We start from the raw sequence: 22,270 nt of genomic DNA on the forward strand, positions 1-22,270 counted from the left end.
AGTCAAAGCCAACTGCTTGCTCTTGAGCAAGCAGCCTGATTTGTGTTCTTGTGCTATGTGCTATGATCTAGTCCTAAATTGTATGAACTACAGACTTTCTTCTTTCTCCGGGTCCATTCATCATTGAATGCAGAATAAAGATAGAAAAGGGCTGAAGTAAGGTTGCGCATGCACAGCCATGAGTCCTACCTTTTGGATCATGGTTACGCCAAGGAAACAGCTTTCACTTGCTCTGTGTTTTTAAAAATTGCATAGTCTCCTTCGGCTCTGACCTGCTAGCACACTACAACCAAAGCCATCAGAAGCTATTACCCTCTGATGTCTTTCCAACAGCACCTGTGAGATATGCTTCTCCAATAATTTCTCACTTGGCAAATCTTCATCCGTTCTCAGAGAGGTACCATTCCCAACAGAGGCTAGGAATAAACAGGCATGAAAGGCTGAGCTCCTGCCTCATGTCCTGGTCCCTTTAGATGACTCAGACTAAAAATCAAAACAAGACAAAAGACAACAAAACAAGAAATAGAGGAGACATCAGCAACTCAGCGTCCATGAATCTGGCACCTCTCATGAGAGTAAAAACGGAATAAGCCCAAGCACACAGGCTGCACAAATCCATCCGTGGTGAGTTGTTTCAGAAAGCTAAAATAAGTACACCTTCTTCAGTCTCTTAGAAATATTTCTCAAAAATACTTTTTTTTTTGGGGGGGGGGCACATCAATTAGATTGAATCCCTTAGGTGGAACCAGGTCAGGGGCTGCCCGGTTTTAGTTTTTAACAAGATAGGATGCATGGGAGACCTCCTACCAGGCTCTTAGAGGGCAGGCTAATAGTTAACAGCTTAAAGTCAAGTAGAGTTGCAACCTGCTCTTTTTCATGTAAATAAAGCCCGATTTTTCTTTACTTGCCAGCTCACTAATATCATCTTTATACTTCAAACTGCTCATAGGGAAGATGAAGGGCACCAGAACTGAATGCTGCTAAACATGTTGGTACAGCAGTGCAGCATTTGTGTCCCAAATCAAAAAATGTCAAATTCCCCCTCACCAAGAAAAAACTTCAAAGAATATCGAGGATGGTTACAATGCAGGGGTGGTGAGCCTTCTTCCCTCCCTCGTCCATTTTCTCCGTGGGACAGTTCAGGCAAATTACAATCCCACCTCACCGGCTGATGCAGGCAGGGATGGGTTACGTGCTTAGCATTTGGGAGGAAGGGATGATGGGGAGTGAGCCACTGAGCTGCAGCTGCATTCCAGGGACAGATGAAGGGTTGTAGGTTGTAGTGGGTTTTTGTGCCTCAGTCTTGTCAGCTGTTATTTGGGCATAATAATCTTCTAATGTCTTTCAGACATGTAAGACAGTGCTCATACTTATGGACAAAGATTTACATGCCTTCTACAGACAGGCTTTGCAGGTCTCAGATGAAGCAGTAACAAACCATTACCTCAGTAAGAACTGGTAGACTAAGATACCCAAATTGGAGGTAAAACTACACTCTCTCAGTCCAGATATTTAATGACATCATTGCATTCAAATTTTCCCCCTCTGAGCACAGCTCCTTAGTGAGGAACTGAAGGAAAGCTGAACCTAGAAACTCCAGTGATTTTTGATGCTCTCCAGTATGGGCAGATGGGTTTGTACCGTTAAGTGTACTGTCAGTGCAGAACCAGTTTACAAGTCTGAAAACCAATGCTGCTTTACTGACTGCTTTCTTCTGCCTGCTTCAGGGCACACTGTACAAGGCAGGCTTCCTGGCTGAGCAAGAGGAGCAGAAGAGGGCAGAGCAGCTTGTTACCAGTGGCAAAAACTGAGTTAACAAGTATTCCTCAAGAGCAAACAAAAACTGCAACAAATCATCCATAAAACGCAGTCAAAAAGGACTTCGTTTAATTAGTGATATGTAAAGACTTTTGCATAGAAAAAAGGTTAACAAAGTAATGCATAAAAGATCGACTAGGTACAGTATTTTTAAAACAAATATTTTAAAGTATATTTTGCATAATGTTTAACATTCTCAATGCTTATTGCTTTCTCCACACAGCAGAGAAATCAAGTGCATAATAATACATGCTGTGTTTTATTTTTATTTTTTTAATTTTTTTTACATAAAATCTCTAGTTCTTGACTGAATGTATTAAAATACTTAGGTTATTTTAAGTCACTGTAATAAAAAATGAAAGCAAACCATTTTATGCAGCACTAATTGTCTGGGTATTGACAAAATAATTTACTCACATCCCCTTTAATACATTCATTTTGGTTTGGAATCAAACCCACATTACAATGTTGGCGTGTTAATAGCCAATTTAAAAATCGTCCCTACCATAACTTCATTCATACCCAGAGTGATCGTTCTCCCAGAAGCTGATAGTGAAAAAAAGAGGGATCTTGCACAGAATCAGCTAAAAGTAAATGTCCAAATACAGCTAAATAAATTAATTTGAAATCTTACAACACTGAGTCTCTTGTATTGGCATGAATCAACTGTATCAGAGTGTGCACACTTTAAAAAGTTGGTTACTTCTGGGTGCATGAAAAATTCACCGTTTGTGCAGATATGAGCTAGCACCATATTTAAGCCATAAGAAAGGGTGCCTCAAGGCTTGCAGGCAGTGCTGAAACGTTCATTAATCCCAGCACTGATAAGATAATTGCTTTTACCAATGCTATGCTAGATGTCACAATTTGGCAAGTCTGTACAAAGAAAGCAAACTAAGGAAGCGAGAACTAAGCCTGTCAGAGTGAACATTCTTCCTTGGCAATCTTTTGGCTAAAAAACCCTCTCCTCTTCAAGAGCAGCTCTTCCCTGGAAAGGTATCCTAGTTCTGAAGTTGAATGCAGGATTTCGCCTCTCTCCCATACCATTTCCATCCCTGTGCAATGTTATTTGTTTTAGCAGAACACACATATATATATCTTTTTATTTATTTATTATTTTTTCAATGTCAGGCACTTATGAAATTCAAACTCTTTTTCTAGCCTGGGGAGACCTGGTAGGTGCAATCCCTCATCTCTCTGCCAAACGAGGATGCATAGCTGGAGAATTATTAGTTCTAATGTCTACGTATTTCTACGTATTTCCCAGGAAACCTCTACATGCCGATATGGTCACGCTGTTACGAAAGCCATTGCTGGTCCCTCAGGGTGCCTCCAGCAAAACAAACTGAGAAGAAGAAGAAGAAGAAGAAGAAATCACCCCATGTCCTCTCGGAGGCCTGAGACGAGGAGGGCTCCTCATGGGCTCGCCGGCACCTCTCAGGCCCTTCGTGTCCCAGAGGCTGGTGTGTGGGCACGGGGGCGTGTGGGCACGTGGGGGTGTGGGCACGTGCGCGTGTGCCGAGGGAGAGGAGGGAGCCGGGCCGGGAAGTGAGAGCGGGGACTTAAAAAGCTCCAACTTCAGTCCCCCAAGGTCGGTAGGGTTTAGTGCTGCCCCCGCTGCCAGCCTGCTGAGGGCTGGCGGTGGTTGACACGGCCAACGGAGGGGTGATGGCCGTCGCTGCAGCCACGGCGGCGGCGGCGGCGCTGGGGGGAAGCATGGGGAAGGCGCTGGTGAAGGAGAGGGGGAAGCTCTGGGCAGCGGCCGTAGCTGCTGCAGCTGCGGCGTGAACAGTAGCCGAGAGGGACAAGAGGGAGGTAGAAAGAGGAGGGACACAGGGAGCGACACTGCCAGCAGAGGGGACTCTGAGGGCGGCATCGGCGTGGGCGAAGGTGGCCGTGAGCAGGGCAGAGCCATGGGGCGGCACGTCTGAGGAGAGTCTGCACGGGGCGGCGTCAGAGGCATGGAGTCCGTTCGGCTGCAGCAAAGCGGCCGGGAGGTGGTGGAAGGCAGCTGCCCAGTGGTGAGGGTGCAGGGGGTGGTGGTGGTGGGCCATGGAGGAGGTCATGGCGGCGGCTTCCCTCTGAGAGGCACAGGTGCTCAGGTGAGACACGAGTCTAACACGCAGGGGGTCGGACGTGTCGAGACCTTCCACTGAAGTCAGGTACCTCGCGACTTCTGTCAAGCACTCGCGGAAGCCAATGCTCATGAAATCCATGGCCAGGGAATGAGCATCAAAGTAACCTGCAAAGGGAGGGCAAGAGATGTGCTGAGTGCCCAGCCAGCTTCCCAGCTAATGTTAGGTGTCACGGCTAACCCCATCCTCGCTCAGCCACTGGGTCTCCCATTTACAGGTTAAGGTTTGCGATGCTAACAGTCTGTTCTCTGATCTGTAAATTATTTGTGTGACCACCCCTGTAATGCAATAGGCTGCAGTTGTTTTTGCAGACAATACAGAAATGAAAAGAATTAAGTCCATAAGCACTCGTGATACTTGAAAAGATACATGATGCCTCTCCTGAAATTCCTCAGCAAGCTGCTGCAGTGCAGTACTGATCCTGCCCGTGTGTGTGTGAACGAGACATTTATCCACACAAAGAAACGGGCTGGAGATCAGAGAGCTTGCATGTACTACCCTGCCTTTTCTTCCCTACGCTGGCATTCATCGAAATGCTCTCAGACTATTTCTTGACATTGTGAGATACTTGTTGCAGCTGCTGCTGGGGTCCCATCTACTTCACAGAGCCATTAAGACAATATGACATACGGTGTTACTTAACTACAAGCTAAAAACATCTCGTCATGATTCTGCACACACACAATAAAAAGCTTTACTGAGAAAACGTTTTATGCAATGCCATTGCTAATTTGGAGATGGAAGACTGACAGTCATATGGCCCATGAGGTATATCAACAGACAGCAACTGGAGCTCCACAGGCTCAGGACAAAAAAGCATTTGAAAAAAAAAAAACCAAAACCCAAACCACTCTTATTAAATGCACATGAAAAGATATTCCCTTTCTAAAAGAGTATAGCATCAAATCTAGTGTTTTAAGTTGTAGCTTTTCAACCACAAAAACCTATTCCAGTTTTTGGAATTTTCCTATCTTAGTTTAAAAGTAGTCTCCTTGGGAGGAATAATGTCCTTTCCACTCCCAAGCTGGCACAGCGCTTTTTTGTCTTGCTTTCAGTGAAAATTTTTAAGTAGGCGTGACTGTGATGTCTGTTAGTATATGAAGATCAAGTGCCCTTACTTACGGAGGAATGTGACAGCAATACCTGCATTAGGCCTTGTGCTCTCTGGCATGGAATCATCTCTGTCTTGCTGAAAAATCCTGGCACCTTAGATGACTTTTTTCACTTGTATCAACTTTCAAGCTAGAAAGGAGTGTTTCTGTCACTGCACGTCCGTATTATAGAATTAAGCTGGGCACATTTATAGATGTCCCAAATCCCCCGCAAGCTATACACACCTTCTTCCCAAATTACGACTGTGCTTTTGCTGCAGACCACCTTGCTCATCTGAGGCTGTATAAAACCTGAGAGAAGCACTGGCTTGGCCAGCAGGTCAGTGAGCGTGAGGGGTCGGGGACTCATGTCAGCAAGCACCGATTCCTCCCAGCTTTTTTCCTGCCAGGTGCACTGTGACCAAGCGATCTGTGGAAACGCCGCGCTTTGAGTGAATTCCTGAGAAACAAACGCCAGGCAGGCCAGCACTGGCAAGCTAGCGGGGTACCTGCTTGAGTGCCAACCAGCCTGGCGTGGGGACGGCCTCCACACTGGAGGTTCCAGGACCTCCAGTGGCTTCAGAGGGGCTGATGCACAGCCAAAACCCCCTCATGGCTTTGGCCACAAGTCAACCAGCCTGGGAGTCCTGAGAGCGTGTGCCTCAAGCCAGGGCTTCCTGGCCTCCCTCCCTCTAGACCGGAGGAGACGTGGGGGATGTGGTTGTCACCAGCTTCCCCTGAGTCTGAGCTTCTGGCTCTGTGACGAGCCGTCCCAAAGCCCTGGTGATCCTGGCTCTTTCTCAGTCTCCTGTGGTGGCTGAGACATGAAAACAGAGGGGAGATGAGAGCTGGGACTCCCAGGCTCCATTATGTTTTGATTTTTATGGTTATCTTTTCCAGGTTTTCCCTTTGCTGGCTTCCCCTTCAGAGAATTAAAAATGCTGTTTCTTCCCAAACCCAATAACATCTTCCACCACCACCCACACATGTACACGCCAGTGTTTTGTAGCAAAGGGGAAGTCTTGGTTTTACTTCAGCTATCCTGGTAACCCACCTGCTCTGCACACAGGCTAAGTCATTTGAGCTATAGTAACTCATGTTGCTGACCCAAGTGTCAGTCACCCAAGCTGAATTTGCAGTGAAGCTGCAATAAAACCATACCAAGGTCCCAGCAAGCGACTCACTGTTGACAAATTACTCCTCCCCTGTGCTTGCTTGCATGGTCAGCAAAAAGCCCTGGCCTCAGGCCAAAGCAATAACTTGACATGAACAGGAGACCATTGCCTGCACCTGCATCAGGGCAGTGGAAATGCAGAGTCCACACAGGACTTCAGAGGCAGCAGCCTGCCTGGGCAGCTCTGAGAAGCAGTGAAAGGACAAGGAGCTACTTGGGTTTTTTTCTGCCATGCCCACTTTGGGGTCAGCATGCTGAGCAGTGGCCAACTCCACCCCAGCTTGCCTAGCCCCCGGCATTCCCCATCATGGGGAATTTCTGCATGAGGAGGAAAAGGATGGAGCTCTCCCCAGACCTCAATGCAAGAGAGCAGAAAAGTAGCAGGACCCATTTCTCCCTGCTGCTATAATAGCTTTTGTTCATAGGAGAAATGATGGAACTAATTTTTTTGTTGATCCAAAAAAAGTTTCTAGCTCAGAAGATGAGTTACAAAGTGGGAATAAGTACACTTACAAATAAAACATATATTTGCCTTGAAGACACTCAAGGAAATTATATTTAAAAGATGTTACCTTAGGTTGCAAAGTAAAACATTAAGCAAGTAAGAAATGCAGGCTTAAAGTTTGCCTGGTACTAACTCACAAACTTGTTTTTCTTAAAGTTTCTTAAACCACACAGTGAGTTTACTCTTACCTCTGGGTCAGAAGACAAAGGTAAAGTTGTAGCATTTGTGAAGCAATAGGATATTCCCCACTATGGACCACAGTGTGGAAGGTGGATGTGGGTATAAGCTGGCATCGCCTCTCCCTGCACCCTGAGACTTTGTCCCTCCCCGCACCCTCCTCCGGCAGCCACAGGCACAGTGGTGTCGGCCAGGGCAAGGAGAGGTACGGCGGCGGTGGCAGACCAAGGAAAAGACTGCAGGACCTGGGACTGCGAACAAAATCCGCCTTGTCTGGCCACAGCCAGAGGCCAGGGCTCTGCCAACACCTCTCTCCATCCAGCAGCTCCCATCCCAGGCGCTTCGTCCCCTGCCCCAGTAGCTGGGCCACCTGACCTGACCCAGTTTTAAAATAATCCTCCACATACTTTTTTTGGGCAGGGAGGCAGTGGGAGGAGGGTTCCTATTAAATTAGGCCTCTGACTGGGTTCACCTCCTGGCCCTCCCACTGTTGGGGTGGACGTCGGAGGGGTGAGCGCTGCTGCAGCTTTTCAGGGGAACGGTGGGCAGCATGAAGCAGGGTCAGGTTTGGATAGCTGAGCTGCGCATCACGTGGGGAGGGCGAAGTGAAACAACCACCGCTTCCCTCAGCAGCTGAGCGTTGTTCGCCCCATGCACCAAGCGAGACAGAGCTTGCGGAAAGCCAGCATGAGTCCATGCAATTAGTGGTGGCACCGTCACGCACACGCGCAGAGGATCTGAATTCAGATTGCAAAAGCATGATCAATTCTGGCATTTCATAACTTTCAATAGCATAGCTTTACCAACTAAACAGTGGGTTTTAAAGGACATTTTAAAGATAGAAAAATTAACTTCTTTTTTAAATTTTGCACATTTCCCGAGGAATCAAGAGGCATGCCTGAAGGGCGATAAAATTCCTTTCACCTCTTATAGAACAAGTTACCCATAAATTTTAAGCTTAAGTGGACTCTTAGCAAAAGCCTCTTAACACCTAAGGAAATACATATGTCTGCTCGGTGTTAATTTTCACAAATAACAGAATGCCAGCCTTCAACATGCTTTCCTATGACCATCTGTTGTTAAGCACGCACTGATTATAAGTTGAGTTCTGTAATCGCTGCAAGGTACAGAGAGGAGCGGTAATTCAATCATAGGCTAAAAATTATAATCAAAAAAGGAAGAGAGGCAGCAGCAGCAGATTCTTTTCTAGCCTTTACCTATATGGCATAGTGGGTCAATGAAACACTGGCTGGTTTCCATTACAACAATTTGAACCATAACCATGGTCGATGGCACAGGACATGGGACCGTGCTTACAGAAGGCCAGCAGGTTTTTCACTCCAAATAAGTTCCAAAATCATGACTACACAGAATGGCTGAAATCATTTGGCCTCCAGCCTTGGGACCGTCAGCTTGCACAAGTGAGGCAAGCTCAGTTCCCACAAGTCGGCTGATCTAGTGGGTCAGCCAGTGCAGCCCCTGCATCACACCAGCACCCACTAACAGGGAGCTCCCCAGAGCTCTGACACACCAGTACAGTATACACACGTGAGTGCAGAGAGCACTGCTAGCCCTCTGCTTATCTGTTTCACCAGATACCTGGAGCTGCACAGAGCAAGACTGGGTTTTGTTCTGGTGAATGAGATGGTCTAACCTGGCATTTAAAAGTCTTTCCAGAACAAAGAAAATACATAAACAATAATGAAAGTTCCTCTTCATCCACTTCCTTTGGTATAGATGCTGGATAATGGGGTTTAGCATCGGTTTTGTGCTACACAATTGTTGCCACAAACCTCCTGTTTATGTTTGGTGTTTGTGTATTTGTTTTGTCTCCCTGTGCAGATCTCAGTGCTCTTTGGAAACCCCAAACAAATCTCTGACTGGGCTGCCTGTGAATGAAGCCTTTACTCCCACAGTGTTATGAAAGCAAACACAAGCCCAGGGTCAAGTGCTTCTTTTGTCCCAGTAGTTCTTTCCCACGAGTTCAATCCTGCCATTAGCATTGATTTCCACTCCTTTAATCTGGAAACGCCTATCACAGCCCCTCAAAGCACTTTTTTTTGCTGAGATTTCCACAAATATTAGAAAAGAAACTGCCGGCTCCTTACCTTTACCTCCCGTTGCCTGCAGCATCTTCAGATGATCCACTGTCATTTGCAGTATTTCCGCTTTTTCTAATTTGGCGGATCCCTTCGAGATAAAGAGACTCATATAAATAAAGGCTTACAAGTACTTGAAACTTTAATTTGATATACTTTCCACTGAGCTCAGCCTTATGGTTTCAATTTCCCCTATCATTAGGACATTCTCGGCTTAATTCTTTTGTGAGCATCTGCCTCCCAGACTTTGTCTAAGGACTAATGCTGTCTCCTCTCTAGTGATGCAAGCAGCAGAGCAATTTTGCTTTATTAAGGCTCAGCGTAGCTCTGGCCTTGAAGACAGTGCAGAGATGACACCTTCACAAAATGAGAGACGTACGTAACTTTCTGGACTTTCTTTTTAACAACAAACACAAATGGAGATCTGGCAGGACAGGTCTGCACAGCTATCGATGACAACCTTGCTGCAACATTTTCCTTCTGCTCTTACCAGTAGGTGTCCCTGTGGACACACACCCAGAAGTATCCCTCTTTCTTAACCGGACATGTCTAGCTGCCGAGTATTCTATTCTCATTCTCGACTGAGAAAACAACCACACAGTCCACAGTATTTTAAGTTAGCAAGAGGCCTAGTTTGCAGGGTCATGAAGCTAAAACTGTGAAAGAGTTTGGCTCCTCTGTCAATAAAAATATTTTCTGTTACCAAGGGTGGTTCACAGAGCTAGAATAGGTGCTGGAAAAGTATAAAATGTAACTCAAAGGGTAGTATTAATATATTAACCTATCGATATAACTATTTTGCATGGTAGCATTCCCTTCAATATCTCGAGCATGCCCAGATGACTGAGTTTACCATGCAAATGTTATTGCAGCGCAAGAGATCATCCCTTGGCATCAGTTAAAACCAGGGCTGCACAAAATTCAGCCCCTGGGCAATCACGTTCTGCAAGCCAGATTTTTCTCTTAGTTATCACCTGGGCCACCTCACTGACATGGGCCGTCCTGCACCCTCAGCTGGCTTCACCCAGGTTGCACATGTGCAAATTCGGTGAGACTTACACCCTCCTCTGCAGCCCCGCTTCGCCAGCACTAATCTCTGCGACAGACTCTGGAGAGCAGAGCTGTGATTTGGGGAGGGAGGAAGGGAGGCGGAAGCGAAACTAAACCTCCAACTTTGAAACTTCAGTGAGCTGAATGTCAAGGAGCAGGAAAAGGACTGATGACTTTGTCCCTGGCACACTGCAGAGAAATGGCGGGGCTTTCTGAACAAAATGCAGCGTGCGCTCATTTTTACACTAATACATTTGTTTCAAACCACTTACGGCTTTCAGCATTTTCCTCGTACAGAGGTTGGGGGCACTTGTGAATTTTTGGTCAGAATTCCCCATTTTACATATGACTACATCCTGTAGTTTTCTCAGACTTCATCTTTTCCATAGACACAGTACAAGCCATCTCAGTGAGAGTGACTAATAGCTAAAAACTGCATGGCGCTGGGCAATTTCCAAAGGCTCTGTAGGACTTGTTTTATAATGTTTGTGGGTTTCAAGAAGTAAACAATCAAATGGGACAAACAACTGTTGTCTCTTGCCCCTGTTTATCTAGCTGAAAATACCTCTGTCACTCTCTTTTGCCAGAACGTATGTGAGGGCACAGTTACAACTGCTACTTAATAAAAGCAGATTGCAAGTGATGCTCTCACTGGGATTACATTACTGAAAATTTCTTTTTAGCCAGATTTTGTTCAAACCAGAGATGTAACAGGCCTAATACAGTGTGGTGCTTGTCATGCAGTTACCCAGTGACATTCAGCATCTTGCAATCCTGTTTTAAAATTTTACTTTCTGTATTTTATTTTGCTATGATAAAGAAGTCAGGTTCTTAATTTTCAGTTGGTTCCTTCTTATTGAAATGTAGTATCGATTGCACATATCCATAGCTCTTCAGATACATCCAGCAAAACAGGAACAAAACCAAATATTGAATCAAAGCCCCAAAAATAAAAATCAAAAGATGGAAAAGGAAATAAATAATTTGATTTGAATGACGCCCTTTCTTAGAGGACAGGCTGCCTTCTAGGCTTTTGGTCTGTGATTTCATGACCATGGAGCTGAACCAAAGTTAGCTGGATCCTTCAGCCTTCTCACTGAAAGTCTTTGAACGTACACCAGCTCACATGACATGGGCCTATGCCCTCTCCTAATGCACTGGTTCTAGAGAGTCATTTTAAAATGTGAATAATCCAGGCTGTCCATTCCCTTTTCAGGAAACCGGATTGATTAGTTTGCAACTGAAATTATACATTAAAAACTAACATTTTCTTAAAGTAGAGGCAAAGGAGGTTATATCTAAAGATGTAGACAGAAGGCTAATTGACATACAGGTTTGGGGGAGTTGTGGTGGGTTTGGGGTTTTTTTTGTAAATATGAAGTAAAACGCATTTTTAACAAAACCACTACTGGAATTCATCGAAAGAACAGAGGCAACATGAACACAGTTACCCTTAAGGGAAAAACAAGCCAAAGAATGGAAATGTTTTTCAGCCTTATAATGAATTATGTTTCTAATAGTTTTGCCACAACAAAGCATTTTGTTGAAATGCCTGCTTTGTGCCAGATCAGGACACATACAATATTATTTTAATGAGTTTTACAAGAGAACTAACATTGCCAGATGAGATACAGGATTTAAAAAAAAAAAAAAAAAAAAAAAAAAAAAAGGCTTACTTGTTTTTCAAAAGCAGTTGGCACAAGCCGCCTCAGCTCTGATAAACTGTTATTTATACGATCACGGCGCCTTTTCTCTATTATCTATTCCCAAAAAAAAAAAAACACATTAAGTTTATAAAAAATGTTGACGGGCAAAATCACAGCACACATGCAAATTATCACACGGGAAAAGAATTAAATGCAACATACCCCTCTTCTTTTCTTTCTGGCCATAATCTGAGATGTTGTTGTTGGGGAATTTGATCGAATAACAGAACTATTACTTTGCCTGTGAAATAATAAAAGTATGTCAGGTGTTGCACAACTTCATTCTGCTCTTTGAAGACACCTTAGGTCACCATATTAAGTACGCATAGTGCCTCTCATGCCGTTTTCAATGCTTAGATGTGCTTTGCACTGCACAGTATCTTTAAACCGACATTTCATTTCTGATTGCTGCAGCATATATTTTGAATTAATGGAACACTCTGTTGGAAATAAAGTTCCTTTCTGGAGACAGTTCACTGTCCAGTGCAGTGGATTTTGTTTCCCTTGCATATAAAGTCCTGTCTACCAAATACAAGCTGAAGAACTGAGTCCAAAACCATGTGAGCCATACCTATGCGAACAGCAGGGGTAAGTACACGCATCCGATGCCACAGCCTCTGCCTGGCCTGTAGGTTTTGACATTCCTGTCCGTTGCTACACGAGTCAATAGATGCTCAAGTACAAAGCCAGCTGCCCAACCCGGGTATGTTGCCTTGTCCTGCACGAGGACCGGAATTCAAAACTCACTTTTAAAACTACACTACCCGAGGGTACAAAAAGGCTTTTATCTCATCCAGAGCAAGCAAAAAAGAAACCATAAATCCAGTAGCTTTTAATACTCCTTTAGCCACTGATGCAGATGAGATGGAGCTCTGGTTCGTGTGCCTCTAAATTGGCAAGAGCAGCTTTGAAGAGCAGCTCCGAGACCCGCAGAGCTCCCAGGCCAGCCCTCCTTGGCAAACACCACCGCTCACCCCCAGCTCGCACACCGGGCTGGCAGGAGTTACCATTCAGCTACTGTGGATCCCTGCTTACTTCCCACAGCTCATTTCCCACTGGCGCCAGTTCCCTTCGGTCGTTCGGCCCGCTCAGGAGCTATTTCGGAAAGAGATCTGATTGAAACTGGCAAATTAAGCGGAGCTAATGAACTGCAGCCTGGTGGCTCACAAGCCGCTTGAGTGCTCCGCAGAATTTCGAGGTTCGGGCAGCGACACCGCGGGACAAATTCTTGGAGGGTTATCAACAAGCTGCTAGCTAACCTGGACGGGGGATGAAAACCGCAACCTTCGCATTCGGGGAGCTCCCCCCACCCACCCCACCCCCCCGACCAGACAGCCGGGTTTCCCCCGCACTCTGCCCCATCCCGGGGCGCGTCCCGGCTCCCGCCGCCCGCGGGCACGGCAGCCCCGGTGGGCTGGAGGTGCCCCACTTACCCCGAGTAGTTGTTCTCACTCCCCACGTCTATAGTCTCGTCCATGTCGCTGTCTGAGGTAGTTTCCTCGCAAGGTCGCTTCATCGTGGGCGCAAGACGCCGCGCAGCTTATAGCCGAAGTGGGGGCAGAGATAAATAAATCCGGGGGGGTTCCGGCTCGGCTCCGCACCGCCAACAGAGCAAACCCTCTCTGAGGCGCTTTCCCACGCCGCGGCACAGCCTCAAGCCCGACGGCCCGCCCCCGGCAAGGCCCGCCCCGCCGGGGCTGGCGGCAGGGGGGGCCGCCCACCGCGGAGGCGCGGAGCGGCGCGGACGAGCAGGCGGCTGCTCCGCGGGGGGCCCGGCCGCCCTCGGTCCGCGGCAGGCGGGGCGACGAACGGGGCAGATGCCCCCGGCACGGGGTGGGGGGGTGGGGGGAGACGCGGGGCTCTGGGGCATCCTCGGGGCCCGTCCTTCGGGGGGAAGAAGCGGCATCTGGGTCCCAGCCCTCCCGTGCCGCCAGGATCGCCCCGCTATCCCACCCGGCATTTGGGGGTGCCTTGCTGCCCCTGCCCCGTAAGCCCCGAGCCGGATCAGCCCCCCCAGCCCCGTTCTGAAAAGCCCCCGGCGGTGGCGGCCAGCCCTGGTGCGCCGCTCCTGAGGTGCCTCGGGGTGTCTTGTAGGGCACACGAGCGAGGGTCTGAGGGCTGTGTAAATCCCGGGAAAGGTATAAATCCCGGTCGGGACGGGCGAGCGGCCCCGTCCGCCCCGTCCCGCAGGACTCCCGGCGGGGCGGCGGGCACTTGCAGGGACGGGAGCCAAGCACGGCGATAATCCCTGCTGGAAAGCACTTGGAGGAAGCTTAGCGGCTCGGTTACCGGAGGCTCTGTAGCAGGCGGGTTTTGTTTTGCTTTTGTTTGGGATTCCGCCCCCCCCCCCCCCCCCCCCCCGGGTTTGTCTTGCGTTTTCAAATTCCGGATTCCTGACAAATACATTCGGAGCGGTATGGGTATGTTCTCCGCAGAAATTTAATCCTTCACTTTCGGTGACTGTCCCCGTCTGCCCGTCCCCGCTCCCTCCCCTTTGCCACTTTCCCAGGGACGTTTTTCTCCCGCCCCCGCTGCCGGGGCGCTGGCCGAGAGGGGCCGGGGGCGGCAGGCGCGCTGCGGGGCCGGCCCAGCTTGGGCACCGTCGTGTTCTCTCGGGGGGGACACGGAGCCGCGGGTCCCTCGGCGGCCCGGAGGACTTGCAGCCCCGGGCGGCCAGGCAGTGGGGCGCGAAGGCAGCGGTACCGCTCCCCGGGGGCAGCCCCTCGCCGCCCCGCCCGGCCGCCCCGGGCTACGGCTCCGGGGAGCGCGGCGGCAGCACCTGCCGGGGGGAGGCGCGGGCGGCAGATGCCGCCGCGGCCGCGGGACGCCGAGGCGGCGGGCGGGCTCCCCGCGGGCGCGGCGCGGCCTCGCCACCCTCACCGTGGCGCCGAGGCCACCGTGCCCCGCCGGCCCGGGGGAGAGGGGACCGGCGGGTCGCGGGGGGGGGGGAAGGGACAGCTGGAGGGGGCGATGGCTCCGTCCTTTGGGGACAGGCTGACGAGCTCGGCGCGCCGGCGGGGAGCGAGCACCCTCCCGGCCCGGCTCCGCTCAGCAGCGCCAAGGCCGCTTCTGCCTCGGCTGCCTTATATTTAGCAGCCGATGGTGCCAGTGACTCAGTTTTCTGCTCGGTTAAATCCTGCTGCAGGTACAGGTGGCTTGGTTGGCTCGTTGGCGGGTGTGCGTGAGAGAAAGGGCCGCGCCGAAAGAGAAACAGGCGCTAGCTCTTTTTCCCGCTAACACCCTCCAATCTATGCAATTGTACTTGGTGGCACGTCGGGTGTTTTGCTCTTTCATGTGCATGTTGCTACTATGTAAAGGAACAGCGGGATTTCATGCCTCATTGCCCTACCGGGACATCCTTTTCACGCCCGTGTTTGCAGAGTTACTAAAAGCTCCGCGGCTGCTTAGAACAACAGAAGGGAGCGCCCGCGGGAAAGGCAAAGGCAGCTCCCGGGAACTTGGGACGCATTCCCCACAATGGTCCCTTTGATAGGATCTGACCGAAAAAGCCCCCCAAAAGTATTGGGACTTTTCAGGAGAAGTGGAATAGCAGGAGCAGCCTGCGGCGCCCGACTGCAATTCGAAGCACAAGCGCTTTAGAAATCTGGGAGCAGACTCAGCAATTTTACTGCTCGGCGCCGGCGTTCCTAGATTAAAAACAAAACAAAACAAAACAAAAAAACCCCAACAAAACACAAACACACCAAAAACCACAAACCAAAACAAAAACCACAAACCGAAAACTTCCCTTCGTTGCCTGTGCTGTAACGACACGGGGGGACCTGCGAGGGCCGGGCCCGCTGCCGCCGCCGCCCGGGACTCTCGGCCGGTCTCCCCGGGAGCGGCCGGGAGCCGATGCCCCCGCCGCAGAAATCGCCTTCCCGAGGGGGGCGAGATTCGGCAGTTAAAGCCCGTGTTACCTTGCTCGGGCTGTGGCTGCTCTCGATGCGCCTGCAAACACTTCGAATGGGAGGCAACAGGCTCGAGGGTGGGTGTCTGCATCCCCGCTAAAACACGTTACTCATCCGGGGATACTGGTGCGTTTCAGAGCTGTCTCGGGGTTTTGCACAGAAATCTTTAATGTCACGCTTCGGTGCCGCTGGATTTGTAATTTCTGCTCACTCTGGAAAGAGTTCCTGCTGCCTTACGACATTTTTTCCCCCCCCGGGGGCATCAGTCTCCTGTGCTTTTCTCCTACAGAAACCTGAGCCATCCTATGTTTACCTCCCGGAGCAGAGCTTATGTCTGCTTTGTTTGTCGTGGATCCGGCTACTAAATCCTTCTGGCAACCTTGCTGAAGTCCCTCCTCCGAGAAGCTCGTAATATTAGAAGCGATTGCTGTTTTCATTTTGCCCAGATCAGTTTTATTATTATTTTTATTATTGGTGGTTGTTTTTTTGGTTGTTGTTGGTTGGGGTTTTTTTGGTTGTTGGGGTTTTTTTTGGTTTTTTTTTTAGATCTACCTGCTTCTTGGGGGAGGAATTACAGGCTTTCCCGGCTCGCAGCTCGGAAGTCGGGCGCTCGCACCCCGCCAGGTCCCGGGCTCTCCCGCCGCGGCAGGTGCGCTGCGGCAGGCGGGGGCTCCGGGTTCAGGGGGGGCTCCCCGGCCCCCGGCGGGCAGGACCAGCACCGATACCCACGGGCCGGGCAGGGGGTGCGGCGGGCCCTGCGCCCCCGGGGAGCCGCCGTCGCGGGGCGAAGCCTCGTGTTTTCCTTGGGTCCTGCTGAAATGCGTCCTTCTCCCATGGCCCCGTAAAGCGTGGCTCCGCGGAGCGTTTGCTACGGTGGGATTATCCGCTCTGCTAGCAGCAAGCAGCGTTGACAGGCATGCATTTGAAGCCCAGAGAAATGCATCTTCCTCGGTTCCCCGGTATTTTTCCCTCCAAAGGGAAAAAGCCGGACCGGCTGCCGCAGCCCGCCGGCGCTCCCTGCCTCCCGCCTGAGAGCCGCGGGGCCCCGGGGCAGCCCCCGCCCTCACCCACCGCCGGCAGAGAGAGAGTCTAGCGGAGACCCTCGCTCCCCGGAGACCCCAGAGCAGCTTTTCCCCCGGGAGAGGCAGCCCCGGCTGGCGGCAGCGGCTCCGCGGGAGGTTCCCCGGCCGCAGGCGCCCAGTACCGCCGCGGCGGCCGGCCGGGGGGGGGGGGGGGGGGCGGAGGTCGGGCAGCTCCCTCTCCCTCCCTTCCTCGGCTTGGTTTGGGTTTGTTTTTTCCCCCCCTTGAAAAACGTGGTGCGAATAAAAGCTCGGAGCAGCTCCGGGGCCTGGGAGCGGCTGTGGGACGGGGCCAGACGCAGGCGGCCGGTGGGGCCGGTGCCCCCCGCGAGGGGCTGAAGGGCGAGGGGTTCCGAGAAGCGGCTACCGAAATAAGGAAAGCAGGGCATTTCTCGCTACATCTATAGAGCCGGCCCCGTAGAGAAGCTACGCTTGTCTAAAACGCCCCCCCCCCCTCCCCTGCCCCCGCGTCCTGTCTCCCCAAAAGAATCTGCCGTTTCCTCGAGATTTCAGGATTACCCATTTTAGGTAGCTGCGAGACATTTACGATTAAATAGGAGTTTTAAAGAACGTTTTAAAGAAGAGCGTGGCCTCCTGAAGGAACTGAAGTTTTACCCAGCAGCTCTCTTCAATGCGACTCAAGATTGTCCCGAGTTTCGTTACTGGCCGCAGAAGAGACTCAAACTTTTAATCTTAGAGCTGCTTTTTTATACTTTACCCTCTCCTTCCTAAACAAACGTTTGCATCCCATTTCCTTCATTCCGTATGGGATAACGGTTCTATTACTTTTAAGATACTTTCTCCTGTTAGGAAGCTCTAAGAACAGTGGAGAAAGTCAATCCACATTTATGGACTATGGACAATAACGATGTATTTTCTTTTTTCTTGATGAATTCATCATTAACTGCCAGGAAAAGTTGAAAACCGAGAGAAAAGCCCTTCTTTGGTTTTCTTTTTTTTGGTTTTTTTTTCTCTCTTTTTTTTTTCTCTGATGTTATTGTAACTAAAAGGTTACGATGATTTCTGGCTAAATTCATACCAAAGTGGGATTGACAGACTGAAGAAAGAGCAGAGAACTGAGGAAACCATGTGTTATGAAGCTGAAGGAAATAATGCTCAAAAAAGATGGAAGAGACCTTAAAACGTGTGATTTTGCCTAGACAGTGGTTGCACACGGGTGGACGTGGATGCATGGCATTCCATGGTTTTTTGTACCGTGGAGGAATATTTGACTATTAGTTGGGCTGTAGGACTCTTGCCAATGGGTCAATAGGTGGTTGCTGTAGTATGACAATAACTGCGTAGATACCAATAGAATTGCACTGCCCTGAGCTGGATGCAATCTCTCCAGTAGATTACTTCAACTTACTTCAATTTTGGGAAGTATAAAAATTGCATGGAGGCTTGCTGCAAGAAACTGAAATTTCAAGCTGAATATGATTTAAAAAAATGAGTGGGAAGGAAGGAAGATTCAGTGTGCATTTATAAACCCTCAGTGACATCTTTTAATGTTTATCATTGAGTCACACCTCTGCAAATCTGATCTTGGTAAAGTAGTGAAGCTATCAAGTTTTTAGGGTGACCACTGAAAACATAACTCCGTGTCCCTGTGATATGTCACACCACTACTCTGCTTTCAGTGCCTACAGAGGTCAATGTATGCACCTTCCTGGGTCGAGCGCTTCCCCCTGGCCCCTAGTCAATAGGTGCTGCAGGTTTGTCCAGTCCTCCCATTAAATACATGAAATGCTCGCCTTGAGAGCTGTCACTACATCGTAGGTGACAGGAAAAGACAGAAATACCTCCTCTGGGTCACACAAAATCAAGGATCCAGGGCTATGCTGTCTAGTGACAGTTGAGCAGCACCCCAAGGGGAGGGCTAGTTGGAGAGGACAAACTCTGCAGTTGAAGAGCCTTATCCTTAAATCTTTGCACCTTGGCACACTTTCTATGTGAGCTCAGGACAATTAATTAAATTAACAAAAGTGTAAATTAAAAGTGCCTGTGAACTGTATTGAACCTCAATTTGCATGCTCTTATTCACAACAGAACTGGCTGCAATTTGATTTAAATTAATTCACTTTCAGAATAAAATAACATTGAACAGAACAAAAGCAGCTTTAGTTTTGAATGGATGTCTACATAGAATTGTTTGTGGTTTAACTAATCCACTCTGAAAATTAACTCCATTAAATTTTCCTGGGCATTTTCATCTAGCCTAGCTTGCTTTGCCTCTCTATTTCAGTCCCCTATCAGTAAAATGGAAATAGTAATTGCCTGCTAATAGTTTAAAGTCATTGTGTCAAAGAGTCTTGGTAACTGCAGCATTTTGCCTGATACTCAGCATATATGTTCTGCAAAAGCCAGGTCTAGATTTTCTACACATGTGCAAAATTCTTGCCTGGTAGTACTTTACAAGGACTGTACCCAGCTGTACATGACCACAGGAGACACGCAGCAGCAGAGAATTAGGGCCTCATTGTGCATTTTAAACTTTCACTGAACATCTCCTTGGCTTTGGCTCTGTGTTTTCTTCAAAGACTATGGGCCAAGATTTAAGGAGTCTCTAACTTTAGTCATCTTAATGAACGGCTTCAATGGTGTTAATGGGAACTAGGGCACTTTCTTTATTAATGGAAATCAGGCCACTTAATTACCTCACAAAAATATACAGAACCTAGTCTCATGGTTTTCTGCATAACACAAATTATGAACTTTAATCTATTTTAGAGGTAGCTCTTTTAAAATCCATAGAGCTTTGGCAATAATAAAATTATTCTACTATACTGGAAATAAAGTACTTGTAAAAATGAGCACGTAAGCACAGTTTTCTCGTTGAAACTCATTTCTGTTTAAATAAATTGTCACAATGCTGAAGCGTGGTTTGACTTGCTAGTAACTGGCAAGGCTAGATAAACACAACTTGTGTTGAAAATGGGGACCTTCTTGAATTACTTTTATCAAAACCTGGTAGGTTTTGGACAAAAGGAATTCTGCCTTTTTTAGTTCCTTCTTTTTAGTCAGCTTTTTTCCACATTTCCTTTTCTTTCTTGAAAGTTTTCACTCCAAATGGGACTTTTTTGTGCTTTTTGGTTGCCAGAAACTGGAGAATTGTCATTATTTGAGTTTTGTTGTTGGTTGTTCTTTTAAAATAAAGAACAAGATGCTTTCCAGAGAGTTAGGAAGGAACCAATTTTCAGGGAGTGCTAAGGAAACAGCAGTGGTGTTAGCTGAGTTGTATTTATGAGAGAAAATAGTGTATCATCTTCAGGCTTCAAACCTAGCTGTTAATAATAAGGCACATCACCTAATGCCCTAAAAATACTCCTGTATATAGATTACGCATATAACAAAAGTAAGCAACCCCAGATATTCTGGCTAGATCCATGGTATTTTAATGAGCTTCTTCAGTTACAGTAGTCATTGTTGGCACCTGGAAGTGACCCTGAAACTAGAGATCCCATGAAGCTAGATAAATAAAAGGCCACACTAAACATCTGATTGTCAGTAGAAGAAGCTATGATCTCTGGAAAAAGAATATTATTAATGAAAACATCTTGCAAATTTCTGCAATAAAATGTGTAGGGTCAAAATGAATACTCAGCTGGTAAAATTTATACCCAAATTAAGCAGGCATAAATCCAGTCAAGAGCCAGAGTCTTCCACCACAGAAGAGTTTGGATCAGGAACTTAAGCCAAAGAGAGAAACTGTTTTCCCCCAAACTGAGAGTTTTAAATACTGCCATGAGTGTGTGTCCACGCAGAAAGCAGTTGTTCTAAATTGCAAAAAGTTCCCTTTTGTCAATCAGTCTCATTTTCTGCCGGAGAGAAATTGCCTCTGTCTTGGTTGTGAACAGTCTTGTCTCTTATAGCTGCCTGTGCCTAAAGCAGTATTTTTGTGATTCTTTAGTTAATATCGCATTTGATCCTGCTGAGCTTAATCAGGAAAACCTGTGTTGACTGAATATGACTTTTGCTTCGATACAGAAATTGAAGAGCTCTCTGTAGGAGCTGGGCCTAATTCCAATTTTCTTCTCACTTCTAAAAGAAAAGGATACTGTCAAGGTATTTTTGATTTATGGTGATAAATATTTTTCTCTTTCAAAATGTTATATTACTTTGGTAGTATTTTAGTTTAACATCTTTATGATTAATTTTATTCTGTGTATCTTTTTTTTTGTTTATATATGGTTGAAAATAAATATGTCATATTACAGGAAAAAGATCAGACTTTCTCTTCAAGAGGAAATCTCTTCTCTGCAGTTCTGAGGACATGTCAGACTAATTGTCAGTGACTTAAAAAGTGTTCACTGTTCTTTGTGGTGCAAGAGATGAAAAAATTCCATGCAGACTGAAGGCTTTCCAAAATGCTAAATGCTTTCTTTTGCTTGGTAAGTTGTTTTCTTGTGTTTTATTTTTTAGGGCAGATGTTAACCCAAGAACATTTACGATTTCTGTGAGAGGACTTTGCTTTTGGTGCTCATTGGATCTGTGCGGGTGTTGGTGCTTACCTTTGCAAGGAGCAGAGATTTCATTTTTGGATCTGTGCAGTTCCCGTTTGGGGTTCCATTGCAGGACCTGGGGTGGCTGGCACCACTCTCTCAGGCCTGTGACCCTTCTGGACCCACAGCAAACGGACACTTCCCCGGCCAAAACACCATGAGGTCCCAGGGTGTTCTTCTCCTAGTGTTAAGGATGAAACAGATGTTGTTATTTTATGTTTTCTTTCTTCCAGCTTCTACCTTAGTCGCTGTTGCATAGTTTTTGACCACAGAATGATTTTTTAGCTGAAAACTTTAGTTTCCTTTTCTAAGCCAAATCTCAGGTCTCTGAAACTTTATCTTCTTTCAGGCTATCACTGCTGCTTGGAAAGCTGCCCTCTCTGGCCTTCTGCAAGCCCTGCTCCTTAGCTTCTTTTCCTGCTTCTGATTGTCCCTTTTTTTCCTACTGCTCTTCATGAGACGTGTTCAGGTCTCTACCTTTGCTCCTTTCCTTCTTGCCAACTCCTTTCTGGGAACAGCCTGAGATTGTCTTATGGACCACAGCTCACAGAACTCCATTTCTAGCAATGACTTCTCCCCAGTCACAGAAGTAGCTTTTACATGGTGTCTTTTTTGACAGGCTCTTACCCTTCCTACATCCCTCTCCCACCTCTGACCTTTACACAGCCAGCGTTGAACTTCTTTTTTTCCTTCCCAAAGCTCTCGTCTCCTCTGCTTCCTTGGACAAGGCTGAGGACATCAGTTCTTCCAGTCTTGGTGAGAACGGCTTATAATGTTGGTGCTTTCTTTACCCTCATTTGCTTAGACATGAAGGATGTCTCCAAGTGTAGCTACCAGGTCTTCCTATAAAAGCAGAGAAAAAGCAGACTTTTCTGCTAGATAGACTAAACTTTGTTCAGGCTTCTGCCTGGCTTCCCAAGCACATCTCTCTTTGCTTCTGGACTGTTAGAAAAGCTGTTCAGTTCATCCTTCTGGTTCATAGCTCTGGACACATCGCTCCTGTCACTCCCTCTGGCTCATTCG

At 47.8% G+C, this 22,270-nt stretch overlaps 1 protein-coding gene across 1 annotated transcript; it reads right to left on the reverse strand.

Moving 5' to 3' along the window:
* Positions 1 to 1,755: 1,755 nt before the first annotated feature.
* HEY2 (hes related family bHLH transcription factor with YRPW motif 2) lies at positions 1,756 to 13,405 on the reverse strand. Its single transcript, XM_040599441.1, has 5 exons — positions 13,189 to 13,405; positions 11,918 to 11,996; positions 11,726 to 11,809; positions 9,009 to 9,090; positions 1,756 to 4,060 (listed from the first exon to the last, which is right to left on the reverse strand). Exons 1-5 carry the CDS (start codon positions 13,269 to 13,271, stop codon positions 3,381 to 3,383), a joined length of 1,008 nt encoding a protein of 335 aa, XP_040455375.1. The 5' UTR covers positions 13,272 to 13,405; the 3' UTR covers positions 1,756 to 3,380.
* Between the last annotated feature and the right edge of the window lie 8,865 nt (positions 13,406 to 22,270).

This window comes from Falco naumanni, chromosome 6 (genome assembly GCF_017639655.2).
Source record: "Falco naumanni isolate bFalNau1 chromosome 6, bFalNau1.pat, whole genome shotgun sequence".
NCBI lineage: Eukaryota > Metazoa > Chordata > Aves > Falconiformes > Falconidae > Falco > Falco naumanni.